Source organism: Brachyhypopomus gauderio, chromosome 19 (genome assembly GCF_052324685.1).
Source record: "Brachyhypopomus gauderio isolate BG-103 chromosome 19, BGAUD_0.2, whole genome shotgun sequence".
Classification (NCBI taxonomy): Eukaryota; Metazoa; Chordata; class Actinopteri; order Gymnotiformes; family Hypopomidae; genus Brachyhypopomus; species Brachyhypopomus gauderio.
This window is the reverse complement of record NC_135229.1, coordinates 5,373,743-5,389,954: the sequence shown is the minus strand read 5'-3', so window position 1 is coordinate 5,389,954 and position 16,212 is coordinate 5,373,743. Positions and strand designations below refer to the sequence as shown.

Genomic DNA, 16,212 nt, shown 5'->3' with positions numbered 1-16,212 from the left:
CTGTAGCCTACCTTACTAGACAGTTTTCTAAAATGGCTGAATGTAACGGTGGTGCAAACTAGAACTGAAAAAAGGCATCACCATTATTTCCCTGAACATCAAAGATCAGTTTGTGTCTCATTCACTCCTATGTACACACACTCCCTGTGTGTACCTCAATATGTATTCCTCTCACTCCAAGTTCAAAGTTCAAACTCACTCTTCTGGTCAAATTGCCAGGGATTCGAGCTCTAGGGATGCAAGGAAGGTTCGGGCCACCCCCGAACCCCCAAATCTGCCCCACTCCACACTTCCAAATCAGCAACTGCCCCTCATGTGAACGGGTGAATCAGATATAATGATATAATAAAGATGGTAGTGGAGTGTGAGAGTGTCTAGGAGTCTCTCACGGTTTTCAAACGCAGATTGAAGACCCATCTCTTTGTAAAGCACTTATAAGCACTAATCTACTGAAGCATTGGTATAAATCGTAATTGCACTTTATCTCTGGGAACACTTGCTAATGTAGTCTTGTAGGTATTTCAGTCTTGCTAGGTATTGCTCTATGTCTAATCTTATATTTTGTTGTCTTCTTTCTAGGTATCCGCACTGGCAACTGTTTATGACAATGCTTGAGCTCGAGTAGTTTGGACTTAAACCTGTTTATACTAGATATAGATGCATATTCTGACTAAACACTTAGCACTTTTGTAAGTCACTCTGGATAAGAGCGTCTGCTAAATGCCGTAAATGTAAATGTACTGGTATCACAGCATGTCAAGAGTTTCATAATTGAGCTAAAGAGATCTCGGTGGGTTTGTATTTTTTTCTTTGTCTAATATGTTTTCTTTCTCTTTAGTGATACTGGACCTGTCCTAGGTTCAAAGTCTCATTTAGAACATCTGTCATGTTGGAGCACAGATACCATTTTAGAGCAGAGAGACCATGTTGGAGCAGAGAGACCATTTTAGAGCAGAGAGACCGTTTTACCATACAGAGCAATAGGCCTTCTTGGACATTGTACTGTAAAGACTTTCTGCCAAATGGTTTAACAATATATGAACATTTCTTTCTGCTATGACAGATTCATAAATATCTCCAAACATGACATAAATACCCATGAAAACTTTTCAAAAACTTTAATTATAAAGACATGGGTAAAATCCTCCCATTTAAATACTGTACATAGCCAAATGTAAAACGCTCATGACGTACAGTGGACACCATTTTAATTACTTTTGTATGCAAAGTTAAGAGAAACCATGAAGCACAGAGGGGCGGAGTTCTCCAAAGTTCTTCTGACTGACTCTAATAGCAATTTCGGCAGAGTGCACATTAAACCCTCCAAAACCACTACTGCCTAAAATATATGCAAGGTCCCAGCAGAACGTCCCTGTTATTACTGTCAGAAGAAAATGCCTGCTGTCCGTCCTGCTGCAGTTCAGTCTTACACCAGCAGCCACTCACAACCATATTCCACGTGTGCGAAGAGCTATCTGCCCTCCGAGTTGCTCCAGAGGCCAGGGTCTGGGTGACAACACAGCAGACATCGAGGAGGAAGAGAATGGTGAGGTGTTTGTTCACAGGATACACACATGGGTCCCACGGGAAGTTTCAAATAAATATATAAATAAGTAAGAATGATGAACAGTGCACCGGTACATGAAATGAGAGGCTAGTTTGAGGCTTTGTGAGGGAAACATGAAGACATTAGCACGCGTGTGTGAACAGAAGAGCAGGATGAGGTCTGTGTTCACCTCCCTCCAGCACTGGGGTATTCAGACCAGCGAGTGTAGTTCACGATTACAGCACCTGCTTTTCTTACGCAGAAAGGAATAAGGTGCAGTTGTGTGAGCGTGCGTGTCAGTCACAGATCGAGGAAAGCTGAGAGTGAGGAAGACAGACACGGAGGGGAGGATTTGTAGATGAATGCAGACACAGAAAAAGAGACAAAGAGAGAGAGAGAGAGAGAGAGAACACTAGCCATTTGGGACTGATCAGCCTCAGCTGGGTGGAGTTTCCAGACTGAGTCGTTCGGCAATGGAGAGCTTCTGTATAACAAATGTAATAACTTTCACACGTCTCAGCTTTTGGGGCACCACGCTACTGCCAGCCATTTCAAGCGAGTCACATGAGACGTGCATGCATGTTTTATGTTGACATGTTCACTTCCTCTGGGCCCGATTTAACTGTGCAGTATCCTGGGCACAAAATGTCTTCATGGCAGTTTATCTTCAATTAACCACCCACATAATCAACAGGAGGGTTTGAGAATAGCACTTGTTGACAAACAAACAAACAAAAACACAATGCCCGTTCCTCGTCAGACATGATATTTACACGAAGAAAGCAGAACATGACACTCATCTCAGATTACGCTGACCAAGGACAATCAGACGACACAGGGGCCATTTTGTCTTCAGAAGCCATGTCCATCTCGTCCGAATGCAGAAATGTTCTTGTCTACACAAACACTGAAGCATTTCTTTATTCAGTTTTCTTTTTATATACAAAAGTGCAAAGAGTTTCAAAAACCGATTTGGGGTGGCGTGGGCGGGGGTCCTTCGTGTCTTAGGGAGAACCGGTGTGATGGTCGTCCTCCATCTGACCAGATGGAACAAGGTCCTCGTCTCCTTCAATGGAGGAAGAACTTGATCCTCATCTCTGCTAACTTCTGATTCAAGTAAAGTGCTTCTACAGCAGTGACCAGATGGCCGACGCTTCCGAGAGGTCTTCTGCTCCGGTTCCCCCATTTCTTTGCAGTCTGTCCTTTAGAAGGCAGACGTTCAAAAATAGCTAGAGCTCGAGTCCAGAGGAGCGGGAGGGAACCACTGAGGGGAAATGGGGAATAAAAAAAAATTTATATATGAACCCACAAAAGCCATCAGACCAACTCCAGCTTGCCTTTGCCACCACACCGCCCCCAGTGCACGAGCGACAGGAATCCCGGACTGTTCGGCTCGGGCTGCCTGACCACGTCACACGTCAGACAGCAGCTCTCGTGCGCGCCGAGGGGCACCATGCACTCCAGGTCCAGCTTGGCGGCGCGGGCCTTGGACCCGCACGGCTGTCCGCGGAAGCCGCGGTGCAGACGCGAGAGCATCTCACGTCGCTGCCGACGCAGACGACGGCTCTCGCTACGGAGCATGCGCAGCGCCAGGGTCACCAGCAGCGCCAGAACCAGGCTGCCCGCCACGGGAACGGCGATGACGGCCGCGCGGAACCACACCTCCTTGGCCGTGGGGAGCTCCTGGACGCGGGCCACCAGGTGACGGCCGCCTTCAGCCCCCGGCCGAACTCCGCGGTCTAGGGAGAGGAGGGCGTAAAAGAACACGAAAAGGGTTTAGGGCGAGGCGAAGGGTTTGGGCCGAACGCGTACCGACACTGCAGGTTATGTGGGAGCGCATATGGCAGATACAACAAGCTTGGCTGTTTCAGAAATTTGGATTTCATACTTTTCTGAACATTTTGCATCTTGAAAAGCAAAATACCTCAAATGAGACAAATGCACTTTAATACACAGATAACAGATCAAACTTTCTTGACTCTCTGTGAGGCTACTTAAAGTGATTTATTAAGTTAATAGGAAGAAGAATCATTCAAACGTTCAAGGGTGTATACCTGCATGATTTATATATATTTTATATATGCCTGCATGATTTCTCAAAGCAACAAGCGATCTTGGAGACATGACTCTGAATGACATATATTACCGAGGCTTTCTCCCCTGCTGTAGGTAAGGTCCTGCAGGCCTCTGTAATTACACATGTCCTCGTGACAACACTCCAGCACGGCGGGGCCCCGGAGCGCCTCGTAGGTGGACTCGGAACGGCACGCGACCCCGGAGCCCGCCGAGGGCTCGTAACAGCCGTGTGAGAGGGGGGGTTTGGTGCTGTGGGGGTCCAAGACGCGTGTGAAGCAGGCGTTAAGCTCCGACTTGCACATGTACCCAGTGGCCACGCAGTGTGGAGCGTCGCAGTAACACCGGATTTCTCCTACGAGGTAAATACAGGGATTAAAAACAGGAATAAAAGCGCTGTGATGCACAAAAGGATCTTTCCCCATAGTGAAACAAGAACCGCGCCTTTATTATAGGAAGAACGAAGTCACGGTTTTTGTTATCTTGGTCCTTTATATGACATGCGAATCTAAAACTTAACCATGTGACATTTTCATAACTTTTATAAATGATTTTCCTACCCGTACGTTGCTTTCCTTCCACACACAAAAACTACAGTAGGGGCTCATGCAATTTCGTCGCACCTTCAGCCGCAAACATCACACCACATGCTCGCAGTTACTTTTTACTGCGTAAAACTGCGACAGTGTCCATCACATCTCACCTCTGGTCAACAGCACAGCGATCGCGCAAATCTCCAGTTGCAGCCAAAATGAAACGATGCTCGAATGTCGCTCCATTTGGTACCGTGTTATCTCAGGTTCGACCGTCCCGGCAACAGGACCCGCTCGAGACCGTGTCCGGAACCGTGACCGTGGACTGGGACAAATTCAGAAACGTATTCCAAGGTTTTCTTCGACGCATCCGTCAGCATTTTCGGAATCACATCGTGATAACTCCGATGATACCTACACTAGAACTAGTAGAAAAACATGTAGATATTCTGTAGTTCAAATACACTCAAGTAAACAAGGACGTCAAAATGTTTATATCCAGTTATGTAAGATCCATGTGTTTCTTGACTGTATTCTTCAGACAAATCCACGCAAACGTCCACAGTACGGCGCCTGGACATTGCAAATATAAGCGCTGGGCGCATTGAGCAGCCGTAGCGCGTACGTCCCACACCAGCTCCTCCCCCTTCAAGGGCTGCGATTGGCTTATTCTTCAACTTATTTACATACGCCACGGACGGTGAGGGGGTTGGCACCGCCCTTTCTCCCATTGATAAAATGGCACATTCAAGCCAAAAAAGCTATTTTGGTACAAATTTTGGATTTGAAACTTTGCACAAACATTCTCTAGATTATTCTAAAAGGAGCAATCGTGTGTGGAAAAATACCTTGACATAAGGTGGGTTGTGCTAATGAATCAACTTTTACATTCAAAATAAATCAATAAGCACACTAGTAAACATAATTGCTAGAACACTACACTGCGTGTCTGGTCGACCTTTACGGAAAACCATTAGTTTCCTTGCGTTTACATAAATTGTTTTATTGCTTGGTAAAAATCTTTGCTATTCCTAATGGCCCTGATGTGTGCATTCCTCCAGAGAAACATCCTAATTAAACAAAACTCATTTACACCTTAAAAAAGTACAATAGCAAACAAAACATCCCCAGTGTATTTTGCATTGCAAAGTGTTACAAGATGGGACTGAAACAGTGAAACTTCACAAAGTAGATTTTTTTTAATTAACATTTTTACTAAACAGTATACAAAGCTAGACACTGCTCTGAAACTGATGCACTTTCCCTAAATCACGCATTGGTCTGTCTTATGTCAGACTCCACAGAGGAGATAGTTCTAATGTGAGCTTCACCTAGTAGATCCAATAGATCCTAGCAGATCCAATAGAACCTAGTAGATACAATAGATCCTAGTAGATTCAAAGTTGTGTGCAGAATAACAAGACTGCTGAACAAAAACGTAACTCAAGAATCACTGCATTTAATGCAAATGCTCAACAACAAAAAATAAAATAAAATACCCCACACCTGTGGCTGGAATGTTAATATCTGAGCAACCTCTATAACTGTCCCAGCTGGGTAAATGGTGACCAAAATACAGGGCATTGCCACCCCCCCCCCCCCCAACTCCTTTTTTTGGAAGGGGTGGCATACAGATATCAGACATTTTTAGAAGTACTGAGTTTTTATGCAAGGAATGGTGGTCAATTGATCAAGCAAGAGAACAGAGGGGGAAAAGCATAGAGTGGCAAACGTGTCAAGGCGGCGTTGAGAAGAATCAGGCTGGAAGGCCGAGCTGGTTCAACTGACGAGACAAGCAACAGAGAGACGTGGCCCGAGCTCTTTCAGCAGGGTTAGAAAGCAGACGACCAGGATCCGTTCGAATCGAACGGACGGCTCCTTTTATTTTTGGAGACACAGAGCGAACCTACTACGGACGTGCACTCTGGACTCCTTGCGAGACAGTCTGATTGTTTTGGAATCGATTCTAGTCCTTGAAGGCAGCATAAGTGACGGGTCTTCTAATGAACAAACGTTATGCCCCTCAGGCAGACTCCTCACAGGCAGTTTGTCTGCCTGGTCAGCCATTTGGTTATCAGGTCCAAACAAACTTTTTTTTTTTTGTTGAGACTCTTCACTTTAAGACGGAACCCCTACCACATGCCCCATTAATTTGTTGGCGTTGACGGCATTTATGAAATCCTAAAAGATAATTGCTTTCATGACAGAAGTGTATGTACATAAAGGTTATTTGAATAAATCTACGATCTCAGGGCTTTAGGTAGCAAGGACAGCATGACCCCCATTCCTGGTTCGCCCGGCCCGGTCCCGGAGGAAGCTCCAGTCCTGCAGGGGGCAGTGCAGCCTGTAAGGTCCACACCATATCAGCGTTCAGACCAGGAGAAGAGGAAAAGGCAGCCAGCTGCAAAAGTTCCTTCCGAGGGTGGAAAAACTGATGCGAGCGATGCTCATCAAACCATGAAGGAATTTTGATTCTTCAGCTTCTCCAGCTCCTTGATCTGCTGTCTCAGAAAGAGCACCCTGCACGGGAGAAACTCAGAGTCAGCGCGCTCCGCCACGAAACGAACACACGGGCAAGGGAACGTACGAATGCCGAGGAGAGGGGCACCTTTGTTCTCGCAGCGTCGCCTGGATTTCGCACACGCGCACCAAGGAGCGCAGCTTCTTCAGCTCGGTGCAGATCTCGGACATGTTGATGCTGCCCAGGGTGTGCACCTCCTCACGCAACCTCGAGGCCTGCAGTCAGGTGGGAACAGGTCAGAAGGATGAGATGAGGGCATGGGTTAAAGCAAGAAATTTTCATTTGACTGAAATTTTTCCTGGCAAAAGACAATGCCAGCAATTACTGAAAATGTTGTGTAGTTGGGACACGGCCTCTTTTGCCTAATTCTACACAATAAACACATTTATAAAGCATATTAATCTAAACAGCCTGTGTAAGGAGATAAGAGAGAATCTATGAAGTGACAAAATGCAACACCTGAGCAATAAATGTACATAAATGTTTATATAATGGAGTTATCTGGGGGTCCCCCTCAAATTTAGTGAATCCTGGTGAGTTTTAAAAGGTATGAAGCTCTCTTGTTTTCATCAGATTCACTATCTCAAAAACATAAGCAGTAAGATTACCTACTTTAAATAGGTATGTTACAAAAATATTAAAAGTCCAAAAACGGCAATGACAATTACTGTTGTTAAAATTATAGGATACAAGGATACAACTCAAAGAAATTATGCAAATAAAGTTTAAAATAATTACAAGTATTATGATTATAGTTAGTTGCAATATAAAATATTTAATAAATATTTTGTGTTGGTTTATTAGGACATACATTTTGTGCTTTTATTCATGTATTACACCTTACGTTACGGGCGGCCATGATGAACCAGATTGCCTGACCACCTGTACCGGCTCAAAAAAAAAAAAAACACTCTTATATTTCTGATAAAAAAAAAAAAACTTCATAAGAATAAAGATAAAATACTGAATTTATCTTGCATCTACCTCTGAAGCTCTTCCGATGTCTGAAATACAGGCGGTCCCCGGGTTACGACGTCGATCCATCGTAAATCAATTTTCGGTGTAAATCGGAACATATGTACATACTGTACGCGCAGTTATCCTATGCTAAAGCTAGGTTTAAGCTAGGTTTATACTTTCGCGAGTGACCGTAGCGCGCGACTCTGCGAACGGTGGAGGCGTCACGTTCTTTGCAGTGTTCTCCGAAACGATATGTGATAGCAGCGGCGTAGCAGCACATTATGGGCCCTGTACACTATCATATGCCAGTAAATGAGGCACATGAGCAAAATGGGCCCCTCTCCCTACTTGGGCCCTGGGTAGTCAGGTCCACTTTTCCCCCCACTACCACCCCCATGTGTGGTAGTATAAAGAAACACCCCTCAAAAACAGGGGAATGAACATTTACCTGACGAATTTTAATGTTCGTGTGTTTCAGGTTTGAAAAGTGCTGGAATTTTAGGCTAAAGTACTTGAAAATACTTGAAATTGTAACTAGTTTGTTTCACAACAAATAGCTGTCTGACTGAACAGTTCTCTTGTATTACGTTAACAAATACGAGCCTCTTGTAATTCCGGGACGAAACATGAGAGAACGTGAAGACGTTAAGATTGGGCGTTTTGAAAATAAACAACCATTAAATAATGTGATGAAAAAAGCTAATTATTTCGAATAATTTCGAGTATATGTATAAATATTTAACTTAATTAAGTTTAACATGCTGGGAATTATTGAAATGGCCCTTTAAAGTGATGTACAAGTGCTTGAATTCCACCTTATGAAGGTGTATGAGCCCTGCAAACATGGCTTTGTTTATTGCGCTGAGGCGCAGCGCGCGCGGTTACAAAATTCGAGAGGTGCACGACCTCACGAATAGACAGCGGGCGAGGCCCTCGCACACGGGCGAAGCCACCGTGATTGCGTCATTGTCGCCGCGCTGATCCTCGTGCCACTCGCGATGCATCAATTATAAACCTAGTTTATTATTATGATATGACGAATTTTTTTACTCCAAAAATTCAGAAATCCGTTGTGGTGACAGAACTTTAACCCATGGACGAGGGTCTCGAGGGCCAAACGCCCACACGAAAACACGCGGGTCCCACCTGCTTCTCTACGTGATCCGACGGCCAGCTCTGAACGTGTCTGACGAGGTTCTCATCGAAGTGCAGCGCTAGCGACGGTGTGAAGGTCGTGGGGGGGCACGCGGCAGTGCTGGCGAGGTCGTTCACCAGGCAACCGTTCGGCCCCGAGGACGGGGGCCCCTGACTGCTGCAAGGGAAAGTGAGGCAGAGGACGTGAGCAAAGCAATAAGAAGAAGCTGGTTGCAGTACCACACTCAACCACAAGATGGGGCCACAACACAACAAAATAGCCGAGGACGTCCTGTGATTCACAGCTTCATAACAAAACAAACGCACCCTGTTTTTGTGAGCTTTTTTTGTGAGCTTTGAAACAAAGACATATACTAAAACATTAAGTATATAAATATATATATACTTTTGCCTATGAAGTCGTGGGTCATCCAGTTCCTGCGATTTCTCCACGGTGGCGGTGGGGTTCTGCAGAACTGCAGCGGGTTTCATCACAGACTCGCTAACCTGAAAGACGACAAGACGCTTCGTGTTAGACGGTGGCCCAAACACGGCACTCCGCTTTGTACCTGCACAACACCGACAACATGCCCGCACCCGAGGAATGAGAAGGATATCGTTTCAAAACGAGTTCACCCAGTCTTGTACATCCGATCGACAGTCCGCGATATCCTTTTTTACAAAAGGCGCAGAAAGGTTAGCAGCAGCTGGGTTGGTATCTGCATCTTACCTTCGTCTGGGTGGACAGGGAAGCTGCGTTGTGGAGGGATTTCGACGTGGCCGTGTTGGTCTGAGGCGTGCTGACCCTGGGCGACACGTAAGACCTCGGGGACGAGGCGTCTGGCGTCGCTGACATGGGCGACTGACCGGATTGTTGAACTGCATATTAGAACCACCGGATCAGAGAGATCATAAATGCTTCTGGTGGATTTTTAGAGCACGGCACAACTTAAGAGCAGGAAATGCACACTACCGTAACTTAGTTGTAGACCCACTATAGGTTACATACCACAGTCTTAGCAAAACGTGTGCACATCCACAAATGTGGCGACAATCATAGCTGCAAAAATGTGCATGTGACATCGCAGTTGTGCCGTGTTGCATGCTGGGATGTGACCGACACTACTTTGGCCCGGTTCGGCAAAACCGATTCAAAAATCACCCATTAAGCGTGATGAAGCGGAAACGTTGGTTGTGCCATCGCCTCGTAGATGGGTCTTTTTTTTTAAAATGCGCTACCTGACATGACCGCGGGCATCCGGTAGTGCTGGCCGTACCTTGCGTGGTCAGCTGAGCGGCGTGGGAAAGCAGGGTAGTGACGTTGAAAGCAGACGGTCCAGCAGCGAGAAGTTTATGAAGCACAGACTGCAAGGAAGCTTGGGTGACAGCAGCTGTAAGAACTTGGAGAAAAAAGCACACACACACACACACACACACACACACACACACACACACACACACAGTGAGAGAGAGAGAGAAAGCAGGATTACAAACTGAAAGCCACACACAGACAACAGAGAGCTATACTTCACGGTTTTCAAGTTATTCGAGTCTATGAAGCAGACATGCCAATGTCAGGAACCTTATTCATCCAGCCCCTCAGATCACACTGACCCTGCTTTCCATAGATTTCTCAAACTGGAAAAACTCCAGGAATAGTTTGGTGACAGGCAACTTGGTTGTTTAACTAAGCCAAACCAAACGCTACAAATCTCCCATGCCAACGAGGCAATTCATTACTTATGACATTACTTGACAACTGAACCGGTGATCAGGACCGTGAAAGAGTGCCATGTAGCACAGCCCTCAGGGTTGAATAGATGATGACTTCACCGTACATCGTGTTCATGGCTCCCGCCAGCACGGTTCTTCTAGCTCTTGGTCAAGGTGAGAGCCAAATTAAGCATTTTCTCTCAGTGTTTGAGCTCACGTGCCTCAAAAGTCTCGTGGAGTTGCGGTTAGCTCACTGTTTTTAAGACGTTAAACCCCAATCGTGTGTAACCTGAAGACGCTACGGAGATGTTGCACCGTGCTACGGATGTGCACCATGCCATTAAGGTTCAAAACACCTTAACGGTCATGAGCATCAGTGCAGTGAAAAAACAGAGGAAGGAAACACAAAGGCTTCTGGGCCACTGTAGATTTTCACTTAGAAAATGAGCAAATTACCCCATCGAGGCAGCAAATGCAAGTTATACCCAAATTATACCCACAGCCTCCTACTAAACGCACACACACACATGACATCACTGCACAGATGGGTAAATGTGGAGGACAAATTTTGATTGGGGGTGAAAATCACAATTGACAAACATGACATTTTATTTACAAGTGAATGTTGAGATATGCCTGCAGGGGGTGCTCACCCTCGTTGATCTTGGCCATGTCCACACTGGAACTGTTGATCTGCAGGGTGGCCTGCAGTGCGGGGAGCAGCTGTCTGAGGAGGGCGGGGTCCTGCAGGAGAGCGGAGGCGTTCGATTGGAGGGCCGGGGAGGGGGGTGGCGGCGGACGTGGACAACGCGGAAGTGCTGGAGGTGTTCGTGCCCCCAGCAACACTACAGGACGGCTGGGAGAAGTCGGAATGAGACGATGGCTTGTCCGCAGCTGCTGGCTCTGTAGGTGAGGCACGAAAAGACAAATGATTCCCCTGGTACACAAATAAACAAGGCACATTTCATTTGTTGTTTTTTAGAGAGCACTGGGCCACAGCCTTTGGCTCCATAGACCCTTCCTGATGCTGCTTCAATGCTGAGGTGATGCGTGGAGATACTTACTCATGACAGAACTGGCGTTTGCGACTGCCGCCTGCATGGCTTCCTGTCTGTAGTCTCTGTCCTTGGGGAAACTGTTGACCACCACGGCCTTCGACGCATCCTTCTGCCGCTGCTCCCTAGAGAGTCGGGACAGACGCGGTCAGAAAGATCGGTCCCGGAGCGGGGGCCTGAGCAGGGACGGATTTCTGCTACACTCACTTCTCCAGCCACTCTTTGGGTTTCTCCCACTGAGACACCTCGGTCTTGCAGTTGTAGTAGTACTTCTTCCCCGAGGAGCTGATGTGCTCGGACCAGTAGTCAGCCGCCTCCCGCGGCTAGACGAGGGAGGGGAAACCGGACGACACGCATTAATGGAGCACACAGTACGATGCCTTCACAGCAGGATGAAAGTCATAAGGCCACATCTGCATTCCCAGGACCCGAATAAGCACGATCTCGCACGTTTTAGGCAACTACACTTTTAGGTAACTACACACAGCAGCTGGCTTTATCCGTGAAAGCACCAAGGCCCTGAAGAGTTAAAAGTGAGACGCAGAACCCTAATGACAGCAGGCTGTGCAATATGCAAACACAGGACAACAGTGAAATGTAAATCGTGTGGAAACATCTGTAACGTGTGTGTTACTGGAGGGGGGGAGAGGGGGGGAGGGGGGGGGGGTGGGGACGTCAGAGGAAATGTCAGTCTGGATGAAAGGCGTTACAGGACCAGTTAACGTTTTGGGAAAACAATAAATAAAACAGTTCTACCAAGGCTAAATGAGCTAACACTTTTTTTTTTAAACACGGGAAGTAAATGACAGGTCAGTAAACCAACTACGCCGACTGTTTCCCCGGTCCCTCTCCTGTTACAGTGTTACCACAGGCCTGCAGTCTCGCTACACAACCCGCTAGCCGAGCGGCTACGTACACCCACGAGATTGTGTGGTGTTTTCACCGGCCAGCCCGGCCGTTAAGTGGACACTTACAGACGTTTTAGTGCCGCTTAGACGGCGTAACCCGACGCCCTTGGACCGACACCGACCTAACCGACGGGACTAGCCCCTCCAACCGTGCAGCTAGGCCCGGATAGTGCTAACTGGCTAACCCGCTAACGCGGCTAGCGAGCTAAAACCGCTCCACTCGCCCGGCTAACGCGGCTAAAAGGCATTATTAGTCGGGTTCGTCGGGGTTTGAAGTCCCCGCCGGCGGTACCTGCTGCGTCTGGTAGTCCCTGCGCTCGTTACACCTGCGGGAGAAGGAGAGAAAGTTCAGCGGGACACACTCACTGCTCCAGCTTTGTTAACTTTTGTGCACAGGAGGGAGGGAAGGAGGAGGCCGGCGCTCAAAACAACCCTCCAAAAACACAACTTATCGTCCCGAACGACAGATATAGAGTAGCGCGGGATGAATGAATAAGGAGGAAAGTGAAACGCAAGGCGTCCGTGTTTACCCATCAGTGAGCTTCGGCTGTTTCCGTGCATGCATCACCATTAATGCTGTACTGGTGTGGGTGCGTGGCGCTTATAAAGTGGACCACTAGTTACTCCTCCCGCTTATCTTCGCCCTCCGACCACTGTCGTCCGGTTAGCTGGACGTACGAGGTGATAATAATGATGCTTCGGAAGTTATCGGACTTGTAAACGTCGCTTTCCTAATCACGAGAAAGCCGTGGTTCAACCCTCGGGTTTTTTTTTTTGTTTTTTTTTTTTTTTAAACCCGCGAGCACGACCTACGTGCACGAGCAAAGCGCAGTGGCGCGCGCGGGCGCGCCGCCGCCCCCGCCTCTCTACGGGGGCCTTCGGCTCGCGCTCGCTCGTTCCGCGTCGCGGTTTGCAATCGCGTACATTTGCAGGCACGGGTTTAGTTGCATGTAGTTATAGGCGTGCAGCTGTCAAAAACGACATATTGACGAGATTGCACGAGACACAGACGGAATCGTGTAGAAACCAAAAACGTGTTAAACAAATGATAAACTTGTCATGTTTTAGATGCCACCCCACCTTTGAAGCGGCCACACTTTTCTTGATAGCAGCTTTGCGCTGCTGACATTGTCTCAGACAGCTTCACAGACTCCAGGGTTGCATCGTTTTCACAGCAGTACTTAATTTCCGGGATATGTAAGTCGGTTTACTTGTTTGCTAAGGAACTAAAGTTCTAAACTACTTGTTGATCTGGCATAACAAATTTACAATAACATTTAAAAATGTCGTCGTCCCTATTTGTCTTACAAATCAGCACAAGCCTTTTGATTGAAAATGTCTTCAGTCAAGTGTATCTATCTATTTAAGTGCTTTAACTATGTAAAGATTTCCAGTGTAAAAACTCATCAACATGCTCATTTATACTCCATTCTAATTTTGCCTGAATATTTGCTATATTTGGGTTTTGACAATTGTCTTGGTGGCAATATAGCTGTAAACTGAGAAGTAGGTGGGCATGTTCTCATCAAGATGAACCATAATTTGACCTGCTGTCTAAGGTGATAGAGGACTGTGCTGTAAGACAAAGTGTCCGTCTGATCTGATTACCATTGCCAAAAGAATTAGCTCACCTTCCTTGTCTCACATATGAGCTTAAGTGACATCCCATTCCTAATCATTAGGGTTCAATATGACATTGGTCCACCCTTTGCAGCTAGAACTGCTTCAATTATTCTCGAAAGAAGGTCCACAATGTTTAGGAGTGTGTTTATGGGGATTTTTGACCATTCTTCCAGAAGCGCATTTGTATGTGAGGTCACATACTGATGTTGGATGAGAAGACCTGGCTCTCAGTCTCCGCTCTAATTCATCCCAAAGATGTTCTATCAGGTTGAGGTCAGGACGTGCAGGCCAGTCAAGTTTATTCACACCACACTGGGCCATAACACAACGGAAGTGTTTCTGGATGAATATTTTTATGCAGGGACTTTGTAAGTTTTTAGCCAAAAACAACAGTTGTGTTATACAGTATCTTATTACATTGAATGGTACTTAAGTAGTAAAGCTCTTTAAATGTAGCTATGTAACTATCTAGCTGTTTAAACAGAAACTGAGTTTATGTTAAATGGGATTTTTTATCAAGGTTTGTAAGCCTTAGTTTCTTAGTTTCTAATACCTAGCTAGCTACACTTAACAAGCATTTAGCTTACCATTGATTATTGTCACGGTGAGGCGGCCCCCTACCGGCCGCCTCCGTCCACAGCGGCTGTTGTTGTTGCTGTTGTTGTTTGGTGACGTCATGTTCGTCCCTCAGGTGGGCGGGACCCGTGATCCGTCTCACCTGAGGGTCGTTTGTTTGCCTATATATGTATTGACCAGTTGACCGCTGGTCATTATATCCTTAATTTGGAGATACTGCACGGGTTTTTGGTTTGCACACTTTCTATTAAACCATTCTTTTTCCCTGAGACTTGGCGTGATCGCTTCCTTTTAGTTGCTCACACCTGCCCGTCACAATTATAAGCAGCGACTACCAAGTGAAAAGTAAGCAATTTTATCACGTTTAAGCTAAATGATGCAGAATGTCTCAACGAATCCACAAAATAGACTAAACATAATCTGGTAAGAGACAAAGAGAATAACACTGTAGGTTATATTTGCAGTGCATGTTTTTGGCAGTTAACATTCAGTATATTCAGAACATTGTTTGTACAGCAGGAAACGATACAGGAAATGTTTTTGATTGACTAGATATAATGATGATCAGTAGTAGTGAGTACAGTGGTTATTGGACCTATTATATCAGCTTTACAATGATTGGTTGTGTAAGAGTTGTACCTGTATTACAATTGTAAAGCGACCTTGGGTATCTAGAAAGGCACTATATAAGTTGAACATTCATTCATTCATTCATTTGATAACTTTGAAGAGAACAGAATAGCATAGCATTCTGTGATTAGATTTAAAGATTTTTATGAAATTAACTATGATTATAATCTCAAAGGTAGTTTGTTGATTAAAATGTAAAAATAGAATGTATACATATAAATACATGATATTCTGTAGCATAATTTTGTGTTCATGTTAAAGCAGTATATTTTGTTATTTAAAATGAGAAATTTTAGAGGAGAAAATCCCTTATTTTAAGTATCACTTAAAATAAACTATCTTTAATAAAAAAACTGGCTTCTGATATAATTGTTAACTGATTCAAATGAAAATCTGAACAGCTGATATATTGGTTATCAACACAAACGTTATTTAGCAAAAAATTTGACATTAAGCTATGTGCCCATCAGGATTTTTGTCTGTATTTGAAACTGGACCAGACATAATTAGTGTACAGAAAATGGGACATTAGATTGGTCCCATTCCAAGTCCTTCTCAAAAAGCCAGTGTTCTGCCGAGATGCCAAAAGGTAAATGCTATAACACAGATATTACAAATAAATATTTAAACCGCTTGATTCAGTCAAAAATAAAATAGTAAAAAAAAAAATTAAGAACCTGCTTAAAACGTAAACCTTTGCTCTAGGGTGAGATGGCATGTTTTGTCCACCAGGTGGAGATCTGCTCAGAAGTGACACAAACTGCATGACCACTGGATGGTAAAATCTTAGACGAGTGTGACATTAAGTTCAAATTGAAACCTCTTTAAACAGTGTGTACCAAACAACTTTCAATTTTGCTGCTCATGTTTCTAACTGTAAGAAGGAGCGTTACAAAAGTGTTTTTGAGCACATACATGCTTGAGCTATTAGGCTCCTGAC

General features: G+C 45.4%; 2 protein-coding genes across 2 annotated transcripts; both read right to left on the bottom strand.

The window, feature by feature from the left end:
* Nucleotides 1-1,103: 1,103 nt before the first annotated feature.
* On the bottom strand, nt 1,104-5,440 carry bambib (BMP and activin membrane-bound inhibitor homolog (Xenopus laevis) b). The gene is made up of 3 exons (XM_076981208.1): nt 4,323-5,440; nt 3,693-3,974; nt 1,104-3,285 (listed from the first exon to the last, which is right to left on the bottom strand). The coding sequence occupies exons 1-3, from the start codon at nt 4,396-4,398 to the stop codon at nt 2,864-2,866; spliced, it is 780 nt and encodes a 259-aa protein (XP_076837323.1). The 5' UTR covers nt 4,399-5,440; the 3' UTR covers nt 1,104-2,863.
* A 741-nt stretch (nt 5,441-6,181) lies between these two features.
* wacb (WW domain containing adaptor with coiled-coil b) lies at nt 6,182-13,237 on the bottom strand. Its single transcript, XM_076981207.1, is given in 12 exon segments — nt 6,182-6,672; nt 6,761-6,888; nt 8,780-8,945; nt 9,174-9,274; nt 9,498-9,646; nt 10,045-10,167; nt 11,134-11,264; nt 11,266-11,383; nt 11,545-11,660; nt 11,743-11,858; nt 12,736-12,769; nt 12,974-13,237. Coding segments are annotated over 12 exon segments (1,293 nt in total). The 5' UTR covers nt 13,015-13,237; the 3' UTR covers nt 6,182-6,602.
* Between the last annotated feature and the right edge of the window lie 2,975 nt (nt 13,238-16,212).

Coding starts and splice junctions, on each gene's coding strand:
- bambib (XM_076981208.1), bottom strand. CDS start 4,398: ATGGAGCGACATTCGAGCATCGTTTCATTTTGGCTGCAACTGGAGATT. Junction 3,975..4,322: donor CGCTGTGCTGTTGACCAGAG/GTGAGATGTGAT, acceptor TTTACCTCGTAG/GAGAAATCCGGTGTTACTGC. Junction 3,286..3,692: donor CAGCAGGGGAGAAAGCCTCG/GTAATATATGTC, acceptor TCCTCTCCCTAG/ACCGCGGAGTTCGGCCGGGG.